Source organism: Pseudophryne corroboree (assembly GCF_028390025.1).
Source record: "Pseudophryne corroboree isolate aPseCor3 chromosome 3 unlocalized genomic scaffold, aPseCor3.hap2 SUPER_3_unloc_54, whole genome shotgun sequence".
NCBI lineage: Eukaryota > Metazoa > Chordata > Amphibia > Anura > Myobatrachidae > Pseudophryne > Pseudophryne corroboree.
In genome coordinates, this window is record NW_026967546.1 from 704666 (window position 1) to 723222 (window position 18557).

The window sequence follows — 18557 nt, forward strand, 5'->3', positions numbered from 1 at the left end:
AGATGTCACCCCCTAGGGAGTCGACACCTGAGTGGATGGGCTTATGGAAGGAATTACGTGACAGTGTCAGTTCTTTACAAAAGACAGTTGACGACATGAGACAGCCGGCTACTCAGCTTGTGCCTGTCCAGGCGTCTCAAAGGCCATCAGGGGCTCTAAAACGCCCGTTACCTCAGATGGCAGATACAGACGCCGACACGGATACTGACTCCAGTGTCGACGATGAAGAGACGAATGTGACTTCCAGTAGGGCCACACGTTACATGATTGAGGCAATGAAAAATGTTTTATATATTTCTGATAATACAAGTACCACTAAAAAGGGTATTATGTTTGGTGAGAAAAAACTGCCTGTAGATTTTCCTGCATCTGAGGAATTAAATGAAGTGTGGGATGAAGCGTGGGTTTCCCCCGATAAAAAACTGTTAATTCCTAAAAAGTTATTAGCATCATACCCCTTCCCGCCAGAGGATAGGGCACGTTGGGAAACACCCCCTAGGGGGTGGATAAAGCGTTCACACGCTTGTCTAAACAGGTGGCTCTACCCTCTCCTGAGACGGCCGCCCTTAAGGAACCTGCTGACAGAAAGCAGGAGAATATCCTAAAATGTATATACACTCACACGGGAGTTATACTGCGACCAGCAATCGCCTCAGCCTGGATGTGCAGTGCGGGGGTGGCTTGGTCGGATTCCCTGATGGACAATATTGATACCCTAGACAGGGACAGTATATTACTGACTATAGAGCATTTAAAAGATGCATTTCTATATATGCGTGATGCACAGAGGGATATCTGCCGACTGGCATCAAGAGTAAGTGCGCTGTCCATTTCTGCCAGAAGAGGGTTATGGACGAGGCAGTGGTCAGGTGATGCGGATTCCAAAAGGCATATGGAAGTATTGCCTTATAAAGGGGAGGAGTTATTTGGGGTAGGTCTATCAGACCTGGTAGCCACGGCAACTGCTGGGAAATCCACATTTTTACCCCAGGTAGCCTCTCAACATAAGAAGACGCCATATTATCAGGCGCAGTTCTTTCGGCCCCATAAGGGCAAGCGGGCAAAAGGCTCCTCTTTTCTGCCCCGTGGCAGAGGGAGAGGAAAAAGACTGCAGCAAACAGCCAGTTCCCAGGAACAGAAGCCCTCTCCCGCCTCTGCCAAGTCCTCAGCATGACGCTGGGGCTTTACAAGCGGACTCGGGCACGGTGGGGGCCCGTCTCAAGACTTTCAGCGCGCAGTGGGCTCACTCGCAAGTGGACCCCTGGATCCTTCAGGTGGTATCTCAGGGGTACAAATTGGAATTCGAGACGTCTCCCCCTCGCCGTTTCCTAAAGTCTGCTTTACCGACGTCTCCCTCCGACAGGGAGGCGGTATTGGAAGCCATTCACAAGCTGTATTCCCAGCAGGTGATAATCAAGGTACCCCTCCTGCAACAGGGAAAGGGGTATTATTCCACACTGTTTGTGGTACCGAAGCCGGACGGCTCGGTGAGACCGATTTTAAATCTAAAATCCTTGAACACTTACATACAGAGGTTCAAATTCAAGATGGAGTCACTCAGAGCAGTGATTGCGAACCTGGAAGAAGGGGATTATATGGTGTCTCTGGACATCAAGGATGCTTACCTCCATGTCCCAATTTACCCTTCTCACCAAGGGTACCTCAGGTTTGTGGTACAGAACTGTCACTATCAGTTTCAGACGCTGCCGTTTGGATTGTCCACGGCACCCCGGGTCTTTACCAAGGTAATGGCCGAAATGATGATACTCCTTCGAAGGAAGGGAGTTTTAGTTATCCCTTACTTGGACGATCTCCTGATAAGGGCAAGATCCAGGGAACAGTTGGAAGTCGGGGTAGCACTATCTCAGGTAGTGTTGCGGCAGCACGGTTGGATTCTCAATATTCCAAAATCGCAGCTGATCCCGACGACACGTCTTCTATTCCTAGGGATGATCCTGGACACAGTCCAGAAAAAGGTGTTTCTCCCGGAGGAGAAAGCCAGGGAGTTATCCGAACTAGTCAGAAACCTCCTAAAACCAGGCCAAGTGTCAGTGCATCAATGCACAAAGGTCCTGGGAAAAATGGTGGCTTCCTACGAAGCAATCCCATTCGGCAGATTCCACGCAAGAACTTTCCAGTGGGATCTGCTAGACAAATGGTCTGAGTCGCATCTTCAGATGCATCAGCGGATAACCTTGTCACCAAAGACAAGGGTGTCTCTCCTGTGGTGGTTGCAGAGTGCTCATCTTCTAGAGGGCCGCAGATTCGGCATTCAGGACTGGGTCCTGGTGACCACGGATGCCAGCCTGCGAGGCTGGGGAGCAGTCACACAGGGAAGAAATTTCCAGGGCTTGTGGTCAAGCCTGGAGACATCACTTCACATAAATATCCTGGAGCTAAGGGCCATTTACAATGCTCTAAGCCTAGCAAGACCTCTGCTTCAAGGTCAGCCGGTGTTGATCCAGTCAGACAACATCACGGCAGTCGTCCACGTAAACAGACAGGGGGGCACAAGAAGCAGGAGGGCAATGGCAGAAGCTGCAAGGATTCTTCGCTGGGCGGAAAATCATGTGATAGCACTGTCAGCAGTGTTCATTCTGGGAGTGGACAACTGGGAAGCAGACTTCCTCAGCAGGCACGACCTCCACCCGGGAGAGTGGGGACTTCATCCAGAAGTCTTCCACATGATTGTAAACCGTTGGGAAAAACCAAAGGTGGACATGATGGCGTCCCGCCTCAACAAAAAACTGGACAGGTATTGCGCCAGGTCAAGGGACCCTCAGGCAATAGCTGTGGACGCTCTGGTAACACCATGGGTGTACCAGTCAGTGTATGTGTTCCCTCCTCTGCCTCTCATACCCAAGGTACTGAGAATTATAAGACGGAGAGGAGTAAGAACTATACTCGTGGCTCCGGATTGGCCAAGAAGGACTTGGTACCCGGAACTTCAAGAGATGCTCACAGAGGACCCGTGGCCTCTGCCTCTAAGAAGGGACCTGCTCCAGCAAGGACCCTGTCTGTTCCAAGACTTACCGCGGCTGCGTTTGACGGCATGGCTTTTGAACGCCAGATCCTGAAGGAAAAAGGCATTCCGGAGGAAGTCATCCCTACCCTGATCAAAGCCAGGAAGGATGTAACCGCACAGCATTATCACCGCATTTGGCGAAAATATGTTGCGTGGTGCGAGGCCAGGAAGGCCCCAACAGAGGAATTTCAACTGGGTCGATTCCTGCATTTCCTGCAAACAGGAGTGTCTATGGACCTCAAATTGGGGTCCATTAAGGTTCAAATTTGGGCCCTGTCGATTTTCTTCCAGAAAGAACTGGCTTCAGTTCCTGAAGTACAGATGTTTGTCAAGGGAGTGCTGCATATACAGCCTCCTTTTGTGCCTCCAGTGGCACCTTGGGATCTCAATGTAGTTTTGGGGTTCCTCAAATCACATTGGTTTGAACCGCTTAAATCTGTGGATTTAAAATATCTCACATGGAAAGTGGCCATGCTGTTGGCCCTGGCTTCGGCCAGGCGCATGTCAGAATTGGTGGCTTTATCCAGCAAAAGCCCCTATCTGATTTTCCATTCGGACAGGGTGGAATTGAGGACTCGTCCTCAGTTTCTCCCTAAGGTGGTGTCAGCATTTCACCTGAACCAACCTATTGTGGTGCCTGTGGCTACTAGGGACTTGGAGGACTCCAAGTTGCTAGACGTTGTCAGGGCCCTGAAAATATGTTTCCAGGACGGCTGGAGTCAGAAAATCTGACTCGCTGTTTGTCCTGTATGCACCCAACAAGCTGGGTGCTCCTGCTTCTAAGCAGACTATTGCTCGTTGGATTTGTAGTACAATTCAGCTTGCACATTCTGTGGCAGGCCTGCCACAGCCAAAATCTGTAAATGCCCATTCCACAAGGAAGGTGGGCTCATCTTGGGCGGCTGCCCGAGGGGTCTCGGCTTTACAACTTTGCCGAGCAGCTACTTGGTCAGGGGCAAACACGTTTGCTAAATTCTACAAATTTGATACCCTTGCTGAGGAGGACCTGGAGTTCTCTCATTCGGTGCTGCAGAGTCATCCGCACTCTCCCGCCCGTTTGGGAGCTTTGGTATAATCCCCATGGTCCTTACGGAGTTCCCAGCATCCACTAGGACGTCAGAGAAAATAAGAATTTACTTACTGATAATTCTATTTCTCGTAGTCCGTAGTGGATGCTGGGCGCCCATCCCAAGTGCGGATTGTCTGCAATACTTGTACATAGTTATTGTTAACTAATCGGGTTATTGTTGTTGTGAGCCATCTTTACAGAGGCTCCTCTGTTATCATGCTGTTAACTGGGTTCAGATCACAAGTTGTACGGTGTGATTGGTGTGGCTGGTATGAGTCTTACCCGGGATTCATGAATCCTTCCTTATTGTGTATGCTCGTCTGGGCACAGTATCCTAACTGAGGCTTGGAGGAGGGTCATAGGGGGAGGAGCCAGTGCACACCAGGTAGTCCTAAAGCTTTACTTTTGTGCCCAGTCTCCTGCGGAGCCGCTATTCCCCATGGTCCTTACGGAGTTCCCAGCATCCACTACGGACTACGAGAAATAGAATTATCGGTAAGTAAATTCTTATTTTTAGTGGTGTTTTTTTTTGTGTTTTAGGTAGAACGTCTGTCTGATATTAAATCAGAAGACATAGAAGGAGGAGAAGTGACTGATATAAAGAAAGAAGATATAGAGGGAGAAGAAGAGGTGTATGTGACTGATATAAAGGCAGAAGATATAGAGGGAGAAGAAGAGGTGTATGTGACTGATATAAAGGCAGAAGATATAGAGGGAGAAGAAGAGACGTATGTGACTGATATAAAGGCAGAAGATATAGAGGAAGAAGAAGAGACGTATGTGACTGATATAAAGGCAGAAGATATAGAGGGAGAAGAAGAGACGTATGTGACTGGTATAAAGGTAGAGATATAGAGGAAGAAGAAGAGACGTATGTGACTGATATAAAGGCAGAAGATATAGAGGGAGAAGAAGAGACGTATGTGACTGATATAAAGGCAGAAGATACAGAAGGAGAAGAAGAGACGTATGTGACTGATATGAAGGCAGAAGATATAGAAGGAGAAGAAGAGACGTATGTGACTGATATAAAGGCAGAAGATATAGAGGGAGAAGAAGAGACGTATGTGACTGATATAATGGCAGAAGATAATGAGGGAGAAGAAGAGACGTATGTGACTGATATAAAGGCACAAGATATAGAGGGAGAAGAAGAGACTTATGTGACTGATATAAAGGCAGAAGATATAGAGGGAGAAGAAGAGACGTATGTGAGGGGTGATCAGCAGTGTAAGGAGGAGGAAATCCCTACAGATATCAGCACAGGTAAGTAATAAACACTTATTACAGAAAAGAGTCGCATATTCTCCTTGCTCAGTCACTACAGCAATCTCTTACACTACACCCTCCTCTGTCAGTACAAACTAATGCTGAATATTTATTTTTCCAGCGTGGAGTCAGGAGCCATCAGCCCCTATTATACTCCTGCTCTCCTCCTCACATCATGTCACTGTGTGTTACCAGTCCAGAGATCTGACCAGTCTCCTCCCCACACTCTCTGGTGTATCTCATACATCAGGAGCCATGAGCCTCTATTATTCTCCTCCTCTCCCCCTCACATCATGTCACTGTGTGGTACCTATGTTTTCTCCTGCAGGGTCCACAGTAGTATCCACAGGATATACATTGGGATATGAGGTATCGTCAGCGGATTGGCACCAATGATCAAAAGCTTTCGGCCTCCCAGAATGCAACAGGACAGTCTCCTATATCCCCGCCTCCTGACTCGGACAATTCAGTTTTTTTGTTGGTAAGACAGGAGCCGGACCACGATCTTTAGGCTGCTGATTTTGACAGTCATAAGCTTGTTTAATTTATTTTTGTAGTCTTAGGTTTTTTGAGCAAGTTTTCTAAAAAGCGTCTTACACCCCACCTTAGAAAGAGTCGCTTCAACAACTACTTGCTGGGTCACGACAACACTTACCCACGGGTACAGTGCTGTTTTGGTGGTTGTCTGTGTAGGATGTACTACCAAGTCCAGCTGACGTTACCAGGCTGTGGCCGGAGCACGGGAAGAAGGTAAGGCGTTAATTCTGCCTAACGGAGGAGACGTGAGATACAGACGCACTGTTTTCGAGATGGAGACTACTGATGCGGCTGCCACCTCGGGTGCACCAGTGCTAGGCCACAGGGATCATAAGGCAGGCACAGGTTCAAATTGAACCCCCATGGGCTTCTTTTGCACAGACATTATCCAGTATTACTGAGCGGATAATGCCAGCTCGTATACCAGGGATAGGTTACCCTATTAACTCTTACATGCAACATTCCCCCTGGGTTTTATCACATTCAGTCCAGGAATCTGCAGCCTTTCAAGAAAAACATGCTGAAAGGCCTGTGGAAAGTAAATCACACAGACATGAAACTACATCTTCAAAGTCTACACATGTTTCAGATGGGGACACTTCGGAGGATGAGGATTCCTCACATTCTGGGTCTGCATAGAGACACGAGGATGAAGGTCCCAGCTCAGTGGATATACCTGAGCTAATTAGTGCTGTGAAAGCCATTCTATCCTTATAGGAGGCAGCAGAGCCCTTTGTTAAAATCCAAGGCTCCTGTGTGTAAACATCCCAAAACAGTCAGAACTGAATTTCTGGGGTCAGAACAGCTGACGGAGATTATGCAAGAGGCTTGGGTCACACCCAGTAAGAAGTTTAGAATTCCAAAGAAATGAAATTCTCATTATCCTCCTTCAGCTGGGGACTGTTTAAAAAGGGAGTGGCTCCCAAAGTAGATATGCACGTCATTAGATTGGTGCGAAAATCTACATTACCTCTGCCTTCAACATCATTAAATTATGTTACTGAAAAATAGACGTTTTTAAAAAAAACATTCTCCTTGTCTGGGGCAATTGTAAGACCAGCCATGGCTTCAGCCTGGATGGCAATAGCAGTAACAGCTTGGGCTGATGCATTGGAGGGTAATCTCTCATTGGCATCTAGAGAGCAAAAATCCCATATTGCACATATTAAACAGGCGGCTATGTTTATGGAAGAAGCAGCCTTGGACATGGGTACTATTGCCTCTCAAGCATAAGCCTCAGCAGTAGCAGCTGGAGTTCAAGAAGGTTCTGTTGCTCTTTACTGGAGATATTCTTTTTGGTAAAGAATTTTGGAGTCGGAAGAAGACTCTAAGAAAGTGAAGTTTCCTTCTACTTACAAGTCTAAACCTAATTTTTCTGTTCTTTCGGACCCAAGGAAAGGCGAAAGGAAAAGGTTACGGAAAACCGTCCCATTCAGACAAGTCTGCAAAGACTTAAAAGCACTGGGCTACCAGAAGGACCCCAGGGTGGGAGGCAGACTTCATCATTTTGCACAGATCTGGCAGCAGTCCACCACAGATGCCTGGGTGCAAGAAGCGGTATCTCACGGTTATGCGTTTGCCTTCAAGAAACACTCTCCACAAAGGTTCTTTTGTACCAGCCCGTCTTCAGTAGAAATAAAGGCCAGGGCCTTACAAGAGGCAGTTCAGAGGTTGCTTCAGTCAGGAGTGATAATTCCAGTTCCTCCTGCTCAACAAGGACAAGGTTTCTATTCAAAATAGTTTCTAGTTCAGAAGCCAAATGTGTCGTTCCGGCCCATACTCAATCTCAAGGTGCTGAACAAGTACATTGGGTGCCTCCATTTCATATGGAGACTCTACATTTGGTCCATTATTATGGCCAAGGAGCTGGAGGATTTTATGTTATCCTTGGATATTCCGGATGCTTACCTGCATGTTCCTATAGCACAGTCCTATCAGTTCTATCTCAGGTTTGCTATCCTCCAGCAAAATTTTTAGGTTCAGGCCCTACCATTTGGAATGGCCAAGAGTTTTCACCAAAAATATGGTGGTAATGGCGGCTTATCTCCGTCGACAGGGGATAAGGAATTTTCAATCCCTCAACGATTAATTAATTCTGGTGCAATCTCAGGAATTGCTTCAGTGTCATCTGCAACAGACGATAGCTTGTTTACAGAGACATGGTTGCTCATAAATTGAGCAACGTCGTCCCTGGTTCCGTCACAACGGATGACGTTTCTTGGGGGCTGTATTGGATTTCAGTCTTTCAAGAGTAATTTTACCTCTGAACAAAATATCTACGATACAGTTGAGGATTAAGGAGCTGCTACACAGTCAAAGGGTATCCATTCACGCAGCTATGCGTGTGATGGGATATATGGTGTCGACATTCGACATGGTAGAGTGTGCTCAATTAGACTCGAGGCCTCTTCAACGTCTGATCCTTTCCAAATGAAATGGGTTACATCAGACAATAAAAACTCAGACTATGGTTCTTCCTCTGGGAGTATGGAGGTCATAAGCCCGGTGGCTACAGACATCCCATCTGGACAAAGGGAGATCCTATTGGATCTCAGATTGGGAGGTTATGACAACGGATGCCAGTCTTCAGGGCTGGGGAGCAGTGTCAGAAAATGGTTGCTTCCAAGGGATGTGGACCAAGGAAGAAAGTTGCCTGCCGACAAATATATTGGAACTTTGGGCCGTATATATGGCACTCACTCAGGCATAGGACATTCTTCAGGGGAAATCTGTTCAAATTCATTCGGACAATGCGACGGCAGTAGCGTACCTCAGTCATCAAGGAGGATTGCGCAATGAAGGAGTTAAGCCACACATTAAGAAGGGCAGAACTTCATCATCCAGCGTTGTCTGCAGTATTTGTTCCAGGAGTCCTAAACTGTGAAGCAGGTTTTCTCAGTCGACACGCTATTCATGCAAGCGAATGGGCTTAACACACCGAGGTCTTCCAGAGTCTGGTAGACAAGTGGGGGCTGCCGGAGATAGACCTCATTGCCTCTCGGCAGAATTTCATAGTACCCGCATATGGGTCAAGAACAAAGGATCCCAAAGCGATCTTCGTGGATGCTCTGTAAGATGGGACTTTCAGCTAGCCTATGTGTTGCCCAGGGTGATTCGGAAGGTCAAACAAGGGAAGGTCACCGTGATTCTAATTGCTCAGGCATGGCCCAGAAGGCACCAGTACAGTCAGTGGACACTCCATGGCTACTGCATCAATGTCCAGATCTACTGTCGTAGGGTCCTTGTTATCACAAGCCTCTGGATTGGCTGTCTTTGACTGCGTGGCTCTTGAGACGTACATCCTTAAAGCTAGAGGATTTTCTCAATATGTAATTCACACAATGCTTAGAGCAAGGAAATCAACTTCTACTTGTATTTATTACCGTGTGTGGCAAGCATATATCCAATAGTACAGTGGCAAGAAGCTGGACCCCAGGTCTTATAGAATTTCTAGGGTCTTAGCATTCCTTCAAGCAGGAATGGATAAAGGTCTCCGTGTGGCCTCCTTGAGAGTACACGTGTCAGTATTAATGGTTTGGTTTCAAAAGAAAATTGCCAACCTGCAGGGTGTTAGCACTCTTGTCCAGGGAGTGCTTCACATCCAACCGCCTTTTGTTCGTCCTACAGCTCCTTGGGATCTAGATATAGTCCTAAAGGTGCTTCAAGTTGCTCAATTTGAACCACTGAAGCAAGTGGATCTTAAATGGTTGACAGCTAAGGCTCTCTTTTTGTTAGCTCTTGCCTCAGCTAGAAGAGTGTCAGAATTAGGGGCATTGTTATGTCGCCCTCCTTTTCTGATCTTTCACCAAGACAGAGTTGTTCTCAGAACCAAATCTGGTTATCTTCCTATGGTGTGGTCTAAGTTCCACCTTAACGAAGAAATTGTAGCGCCGGCTTCCCAAGGGACAGATCTTTCAGTGGGAGATGCATCATTGGATTTAGTCTGGGCTTTAAGGATCTACGTGGATCATACCAGGGCCATCAGAAAGACATATACTCTTTGTGCTCTATGGATTCTACAAAAGAGGATGTCCTGTGGACAAGCAAACGCTGGTGAGGTGGCATCGAATGACTGTCTCAGAAGCTTACTCTCGTGCTGATCTCCCTATTCTGGCTAATGTCTCTGCTCATTCTACTCGTAAGGTACTGTAGGTCCATCTTGGGCTGCACACGGTGATGTCTCAGCTGAACAGATATGTAAGGCAGCCACATGGTCTTCCATCAACACATTCATTAGACATTATACCTTTAATACCTTTGCCTCTCAGGATGCTGCATTCGGGCGAAGGATTCTCCTGTCCAGTCAGGAGCGTCCCCTCCACTAAATTTGCTTTGGGAGATCCCAATATATTTCTCTTATGTCCTAGAGGATACTGGGGTCCATTTAGTACCATGGAGTATAGACGGGTCCACTAGGAGCCATGGGCACTTTAAGAAGTTTGACTGTGTGTGCTGGCTCCTACCTATATGCCCCTCCTACCAGACTAAGTTTAGAAAATGTGCCCGGAGGACCCGGTCATGCTTATGCTCCTGAAGAGTTTTCTGCATTTACTTTATCTGTTTGTTATTTTGAGGCAGGACTGGTTGGCACCAGCCTGCCTGCTTCGTGGGACTTAGGGGGCAACGGCCCAACCTCTGGAAGAGTTAATGGTCTTGTTCCCCGCTGACAGGACACTGAGCTCCTTAGGGAACTGTTCGTAAGCCCCGCCATGGCGAACGGACATTCCTGCAGCACGCCGCCACCCCTAACAGAGCCAGAAGACTGAAGAGTGGTGAGTACTAAGCCGGCGTCCCAGTTAGCGGGTTGCCGGCCATTATGGCAGCACAAGGGTATGGAGTCGCACGGCTTCTAACTGAGGCGGATTGTGTCTCCAGACTCGGTACACAGTGCGGATGCACCGCTTATAAGGGTATGAACCGAGTCTCAGTACACTGTACACAGTACCCACACTGGCAAACACAGAATTAAAACGGCTCTGACTTTAAGCACTAAAATACCTTAGCCAGTATAAAAAAAGCGGGAAGACTGCGCGCCATAGAGGGGCGGGGCTTCACTATGAGAGGATCCAGCAGCTCACCAGCGCCATTTTCCCTCTGCAGTGGACACAGACGCTGACTAGAAAGGGATGTGCAGCTCCTCCGGAGAGACTCCAGATTACCTCAGCAGCACCAGGGGGTCATAGCAGGGGGGGGAACGATTATTAGTCCCTAATCTAGCTACTTAGTCTGCAACCCGGCTAAGCTTGGCATTAGTTATAAGGGTGCTGTGTGCTGGCTCCATCTTATCTGTGTCTCCCTGGAAGGGCTCTTTGTGGGTTAAGTGTGCTTTAACCTATTCCTGTGTGTGTGTGTGTGTGTGTGTGTGTACTGTCACATTTATATTATGTCAGGTAAAGAGTGTGTTTCATGTACGGCAGAGTGTTCCTCTTCCCCAGGGGGCTCATTACCGTGTACTCGGGGCAGTGCACCTTCCCAGAATAGCGGGGCTGAACCAGCATGGCTGGAATCCATTAAAGAAATGATGTCAAATATTTCTACATTTTCTCGCAATGAGAAAGAGACGCAATACTTGAGACAGTCTGTGGATGAGTTTATGAGTAGAGACTCAGTCCCCAAACCATTTCTCACGTTCTCACTCTCTCATCTGGCTGACAGCAGTACTGTTCAGGGCATTGCCCTCCTCGGTGTACAATTTGCTGCCACAACACAGCAGAAGTATCTCTCTCTCTCTCTCTCTCTCTCTCTCTCTCTCTCTCTCTCTCTCTCATCTGACTGACTGCGGTACGGATTAGGGTAATTCTGTCCCCTTCAGCGTACAATTCGCGGTCACAACAGAGAGTAGTAGCGAGTTTTTTCCTTCTTTATATCTCTTTTTCTTCTACATAATGGTATATACCTATACTAGCTAATAGCTTCAAGAATTTATTCCAATGTACAGGACTCTTGAGCTCCAACAAACTCTGCATTGACTTGACTTGAAATGAAGTGAAAATTGAGTGAGATCTAATAGCCTACATTTATAAGGAGACGGTGCATAGAACTTTCTAGATGCCAGTTATTTGAATCCTGATCATTACCACCATAATTGGAGACCTTTTTGTTATTTTAGGAAATTCAGTTCCTTTGTGTGGATTGAAGTAAAATAATATAATTTTTGAATAACATGTGTGATTAATGTACACTATACATGTCAGAATATTTTAATTCTCCAGACGCGACACATATTTGGTCTATTAAAACATAATATATAATATTCTAGGATTGAGCATCCTGAATTATATTTTCACCACTATCTTGATCCTTCTAAATCACCAGGTAAATCAAGATTGTAATAATTAGACCTATGGTCAGTATTTTAGTTTAGAAAACAGAATAAACATTAAGTTTTAAAGGACTCGCCAGAACAAAAAAATCTGTATTATAAGTTATTCTTTTTCCATAATTGATTTCTAAGAGTGCTCCCAAAAGGGTCTTTTATTGTCTTTTTCTTCTAATAATCTGTAGCTTGATCTACAAAAAATATTTGGGAGCACCACCAATAATTTACTTCTGTGAATTCAGCAATCAACAGTGATTATATTGGTTTTTGAATATTTCTAATTCTTTATATGTATTTATGTATTTAGTTGGTGCGGAACTGTACATCTTCAATAAGAGGAAGAGCTGCCTGAGGATATATCTGACACTGCCAGACAATACCTGTCTCACATTACCACCGCCGTCTGTTACATTCTGGAGTACTGGCAGCCAAGGCATCGACTACGTCTGTTCTGGGTCCCCATATTCTGTGGTTGAGGTCATGGAAGGTGGACATAGACTCCAAAAAGACCTTGGAGGTACTCCTTCACTGCGGACATTTTGTTTGGTGAAGACCTGAATAAAATTGTGTCTGAATTAGCAGCTGCTAAACTGCTTTTCTCCCAAATACTAATCCTTCTGCACGTTCATCCTCAAGGGAAAGCAAAAGTTCAGGCATACCCGAGACAATCTTGTGCTCACAAAACCACAAAGCCCAAGGCAAAACAATCCTGGGATGCCCGTCAGCCTGCTTCAGAACACAACAAGCCTGCTGCATGACGGGGCGGGACTCCCCCCTGGGGGAAACTAGGGTGGGAGTCAGACTTCTACAGTTCACTCAGGTCTGGTTTAAGACCACTTCAGACGCATGGGATCCGTTAAAGGCGCAAGCTTTTCAAACAAGTGTCAGTTCTCTCCCGAGTGCAGGAGTGGTTGTGCCAATACCTCAGCACCAGAGAGGTAGAGGTTATTATTCCACCCTGTTTCTAGTTCCAAAACCAAATGGGTCATTCCGGCTTATACTCAACCTCAAATCTCTGAACAAGTTTGTGAGAGTGCCCAGATTTCATGTGGAAACACTGCGCTCAATTGTACTGGCTATGGAACCCGGAGGATGCATACCTGCATATACCTATTGCCAGGTCACACCAGCAGTTTCTGCGGTTTGCTATTGGCAACCTACAGTATCAGTTCAAGGCTCTGCCATTTGGACTTGCTATGGCTCCTCAGATCTTCACCAAGGTCATGGCCGTAATGACGGCACCTCTCCGTCGCCAGGGAGTCAGGATCCTGCCGTATCAGGACGACCTGCTGATCCTGGCACCCACAATGTCCTCCTCAGTCATCTGCAACTAATGGTAGGCTTCCTACAAGCCCACAAGAGGCTCATCAACTGGAAGAAATCCTTGCGGGTCCCAGCTCAGAGCATGGTGCACCTAGGGGCACTTCTGGATACACACAGTCAATGGCGGTTTCTGTCTACAGAATAGGTCTTGAAGCTTCAGGACAGTATAATGCTTTCGTCATCGCCCCGGAGTGTCGATACACTCGGCAATGTAAGTACTTGACCTGATGGCGATGGCATTCGACATGGTAGAGTACGCTCAATTTCATTCCCGCCCACTAGAGAAGTTAATCCTTTCCAAATGGGACGCCCGACCTCATCGGATCAGATCTCAGATGATTGCGTTAACTCCGGAGGTTCGTTTGTCGCTGACCTGGTGGCTACAGGATCAGCGATTAAGCAAGGGCTGTCCCTTCTGGATCTCCAACTGTGTTATGCTGACAACAGATTCCAGTCTGAGAGGATGGTGTGCGGTGTTGGAGCAACACTCGTTTCAGGGTTGCTGGACCAAGGAGGAATAACTCCTCCAAATAAATATTCTGGTGTTGAAGGCGGTGTTCAATGCACTATCTCTCGCCCTGTCTCTGGTACAGAACAGGCCTGTTCAAGTAGGGTCAGATAACGCCACCACGGTGGTATACATAAACCATCAAGGCGGCACTCAAAGCCACATGGCAATGATAGAAGTGCCAAAAATGCTTTGATGGGCGGAACGCCATCTGCGAGCCATATCGGCAGTGTTCATTCCAGGTGTCCAAAACTGGGAAGCAGAATTCCCCAGTCGCCAGGACGTACATGCCGGTGTGTGGAATCTTCATCCGGAAGTCTTTCAACTCCTAGTGGACAGATGGTGCCTACTGGACGTAGACCTCATGGTATCTCGACACAATCACAAGGTACCGATTTTCGGATCAAGTACCAGGGATCCTCAATCAGCATTCATGGATGCACTGGCTATTCCATGGAACTTTCGGCTGCCCTATGTGTTCCCTCTGGTGTCACTCCTGTCCAGGATACTACGGAGGTTCAAACAAGAAGGAGGAATACTACTTCTAGTCGCTCCAGCGTAGCCTCGAAGGTATTGGTTCTCATACAAGCAGGGTCTCTCAACAGAGAGACCCCTTCTACTTCCGGAGTGTCTGGACCTTGTCCTACAGGGCCCCAGACCTGGCTAGACTGGCTTTGACGGCGTGGCTTTTGAAGCTTCACTAATGAGGGCCAAATGATTTTCCGAGGCAGTTATTCAGACTATGCTGAAAGCCTTTAAACCGGCATCTGCCCAGATTTATTGCAGAGTCTGGAATTCTTACTTCACCTGGTGTGCTGACAAGAATTATGAGACATGTCAATTCAGAACGTCCAGAATCCTGGCTATTCTGCAACGAGGCCTTGACCTAGGTCTTTGTCTGGCCACCCTCAAGGGTCACATCTCTGCCTTTTCGGTATGGTTTCAGAGGAAAATTGCATCATACCTAACTTTTATATTTTCACTCAGGGCGTACTTAGAAGACAGCTTCCCCATGTTCCTCCTGTGGCTCCATGGGATTTGACTGTTGTACTAAAGGTCCTGCAAGAGTCTCCATTTGAACCTTTTGAGTTGACGGACCTTAAATAGCTCACGGCCAAGGTCCTGTTTTTGCTGGCTATTGCCTCTGCAAGAAGGGTATCGGTCTTAGGGTGGACGACAGGACATAGTGCCTATTTGATTTTTCACAGTGACCGGGCAGTTCTCCAAACTAGACCGGGTTATTTGCCTAAGGTGGTGTTATCTTTTGACCTTAACCAAGAGATTGTGGTTCCAGCCTTTATCTCTTCAGATTTGTCTTCCAAAGACCGTTCTTTGGATGTGGTAAGGGCTCTCTGTAGTTATGTGGAAAGGACTGCCTCTATCAGGAGGTCAGATTCCGTTTTTGTACTGTTTGGTTTCCACAAACGTGGCTGGCCTGCGAATAAGCAAACTTTGGCAGATGGATTAGAATGGTGATTGCACAAGCTTATGTGCAGGTTGGACTTCCAGGTCCTGCTGCTACTAAAGCCCATTCTACTTGGTCTGTTGGACCCTCTTGGGCAGCTCGCCGTGGCGCGTCCACAGAACAATTGTGCAAGGCGGCTACATGATTCTCAGTGAACATGTTTCTTAGGTTCTATGCGTTTGATACTTCCGCCTCCCTTCCGTTTTTGGACGCCAGGTTCTCATGCCAGCTAAGGTGTGTCCCCTCCCTTGAGGAACTGCTTTAGGACATCCTCAATGTTTCCCTGTAGAACACAGTGTACCTTGCTGCAGAAAAGGAGATTTATGGTAGACTTCCTATGGTTAAATCTCTTTCTGCAAGGTACACTGGGTTCCACGGGGCACCCACCACAACGCACTTATCTTCTTTGGGTTTGTGTGGCATTACCGTACACACATCATCCTTATTACTATTAAGAGAATAGAGGTAAAACACTGATGATTGAGGTGTAAAAGTGGATTATAACCTAGCAGATGATGATGATGATGAATGCAGTGTATCATGTGGTGTATTGCATGTAAAGTACCTTGTTCCACACCTACTCTGCTGTAGCAATATACCTTTATATAAGGGTGAGTAACACATGTACAGGCTTACCAGCGTATGAGCGCACACATAAAGGAATGCTACCTTAGCAATGCTTCCAGGAGTACCGTTAGGAGACATTTCTCTGATCCATCAGCTCATATGACTGATGTTATTGTTCATCTAGAATCTCCCAATTCATACGATATGTTCCCCATCCATTGTTTTACATTGGTGCTGACATAGGATTTGGCGAGTGACTACATCTCCATTTATACTTCATGGTTAGTTACCAGTACAAGAGAGAGATATATCTAAGTCTTATTATAATATTACATTTGTTATTGTGAGTGTTCTCAGGAGGGTGGACACAATGATAGTCTGAGACACAATATTATAAAGCCTTCATTAAAAGTTATGTTTTATTATACAGACACATTTACAATTAAGTGTCCCAGAAAGTCGTCTTCTCCTATTGTTTACAATATTAATATTGTTACAGAAAATGTCACATTTCCATAATGTATTTTATTTCCAGCAGATGGACACACAAGCAGGAATATCTCAGAAGGACATCTAATGTTATCCCCGGATTGTGACATAAAAGATAATGACAGTAGACAGGATTCTCCAGGAGATAATCCCATTACCCCAATTATACATCCAGCTCTATCAGCTGGTCCCCCTGATCCTGGGAAATGTTCTCCTGATCACTCTGATATTGGTGCATCTGTTACAGCTCTGAGAGTAAATACAGAGTTTCCGTGTTCTATAGATGCCAAATATGTTACACAGAACACAAAGATTATTACCCATCATCCAGCTAAGGCAGGTGAGAGGTCACTGATATGTTCTGAGTGTGGGAAATGTTTTACAGACAAATCAGGTCTTATTACACATCAGAGAAATCACACAGGTGTGAAGCCATTTTCATGTTCTGAGTGTGGGAAATGTTTTGCATATAAATCAGGTCTTATTACACATCAGAGAAATCAAACAGGTGTGAAGCCATTTTCATGTTCTGAGTGTGGGAAATGTTTTGCATATAAATCAGGTCTTATTACACATCAGAGAAATCACACAGGTGTGAAGCCATTTTCATGTTCTGAGTGTGGGAAATGTTTTGCATTCAAATCAGATCTTCTTAGACATCAGAGAAGTCACACAGGTGAGAAGCCATTTTCTTGCTCTGAGTGCGGGAAATGTTTTGCCCGGAAATCACAACTTGTTACACATCAGCGAAGTCACACAGGTGAGAATCCATTTTCATGTTCTGAGTGTGGGAAATGTTTTACATGCAACTCATATCTTGTTATACATAAGAGAAGTCACACAGGTGAGAGGCCATTTCCATGTTCTGAGTGTGAGAAAGGTTTTGCACGGAAATCACATCTTCTTACACATCAGAGAAGTCACACAGGTGAGAATCCATTTTCTTGCTCTGAGTGTGGTAAATGTTTTGTAAGTAATTCACATCTTGTTATACATCAGAGAGGTCACACAGGTGAGAAGCCATTTTCTTGCTCTGAGTGTGCGAAATGTTTTGCACGGAAACCAGATCTTACTACACATCAGCGAACTCACACAGGTGAGAAGCCATTTCCATGTTCTGAGTGTGGGAAATGTTTTGCACTCAAATCAGATCTTATTAAACATGAGAGAAGTCATACAGGTGAGAAGCCATTTTCTTGCTTTGAGTGTGGGAAATGTTTTACACAGAAATCACAACTTGTTAGACATCAGCGAAGTCACACAGGTGAGAAACCATTTCTATGTTCTGAGTGTGGGAAATGTTTTGCACACAAATCAGTTCTTATTAAACATGAGAGAAGCCACACAAGTGAGAACTCATTTCCATGTTCTGAGTGTGGGAAATGTTTTCCATACAAATCATCTCTTGTTATACATGAGAAGTCACACATGTGACTTCTCTCATGTCATGCTCTGAGTGGGGAAAATGTATTACACACAAATCACATCTTGTTACACATCAGCGAAGTCACACAGGTGAGAAGCCATTTCCATGTTCTGAGTGTGGGAAATGTTTTGCACACAAATCACATCTTGTTACACATGAGAGAAGTTACACACGTGAGAGGCCATTTCCATACTCTGAGAAATAAATCAGCTCTTGTTGCACACAATAGATATCACTCAGGTGAGAAACCATTTTAATCTTCTGGAGTATACTTATCACTGCCATTTGTTGTTCTTCAAAGGTTCTTATCCTATCTCCTATGCTTTTTGCAATATACATGCTGCCGCAGGGTGAAACAGACTAAAATGGAATTTTCAGGCGCTAATATTAATACATAAAAATGACTATATCTCTAGATTATTTTAGTAGCAGCAATTAGCCCAGTCGTGTCTGTGTGAACACTGATTTTCAACGTAGCAGCTCAAAAGGTCCAATTCAGCGGATCTCTAGCTTCCCATGTATGCAAAAGAAATGAATGGGGCTATTGCGCTGATTTACAT

General features: G+C 45.8%; 1 protein-coding gene across 1 annotated transcript; it reads left to right on the forward strand.

Annotated features, from left to right (window-relative positions):
- Window positions 1-4960: 4960 nt before the first annotated feature.
- LOC134984435 (zinc finger protein OZF-like) lies at window positions 4961-18275 on the forward strand. Its single transcript, XM_063950015.1, has 2 exons — window positions 4961-5360; window positions 16621-18275. The coding sequence occupies exons 1-2, from the start codon at window positions 5075-5077 to the stop codon at window positions 18003-18005; spliced, it is 1671 nt and encodes a 556-aa protein (XP_063806085.1). The 5' UTR covers window positions 4961-5074; the 3' UTR covers window positions 18006-18275.
- Window positions 18276-18557: the final 282 nt, after the last annotated feature.

What these genes read in the sequence shown, in the direction of transcription:
- LOC134984435 (XM_063950015.1), top strand. Translation starts at nt 5,075, where the DNA reads ATGAAGGCAGAAGATATAGAAGGAGAAGAAGAGACGTATGTGACTGAT. An exon ending in CCCTACAGATATCAGCACAG is followed by an intron (nt 5,361 to 16,620) that starts GTAAGTAATAAA and finishes TATTTCCAGCAG; the next exon opens with ATGGACACACAAGCAGGAAT.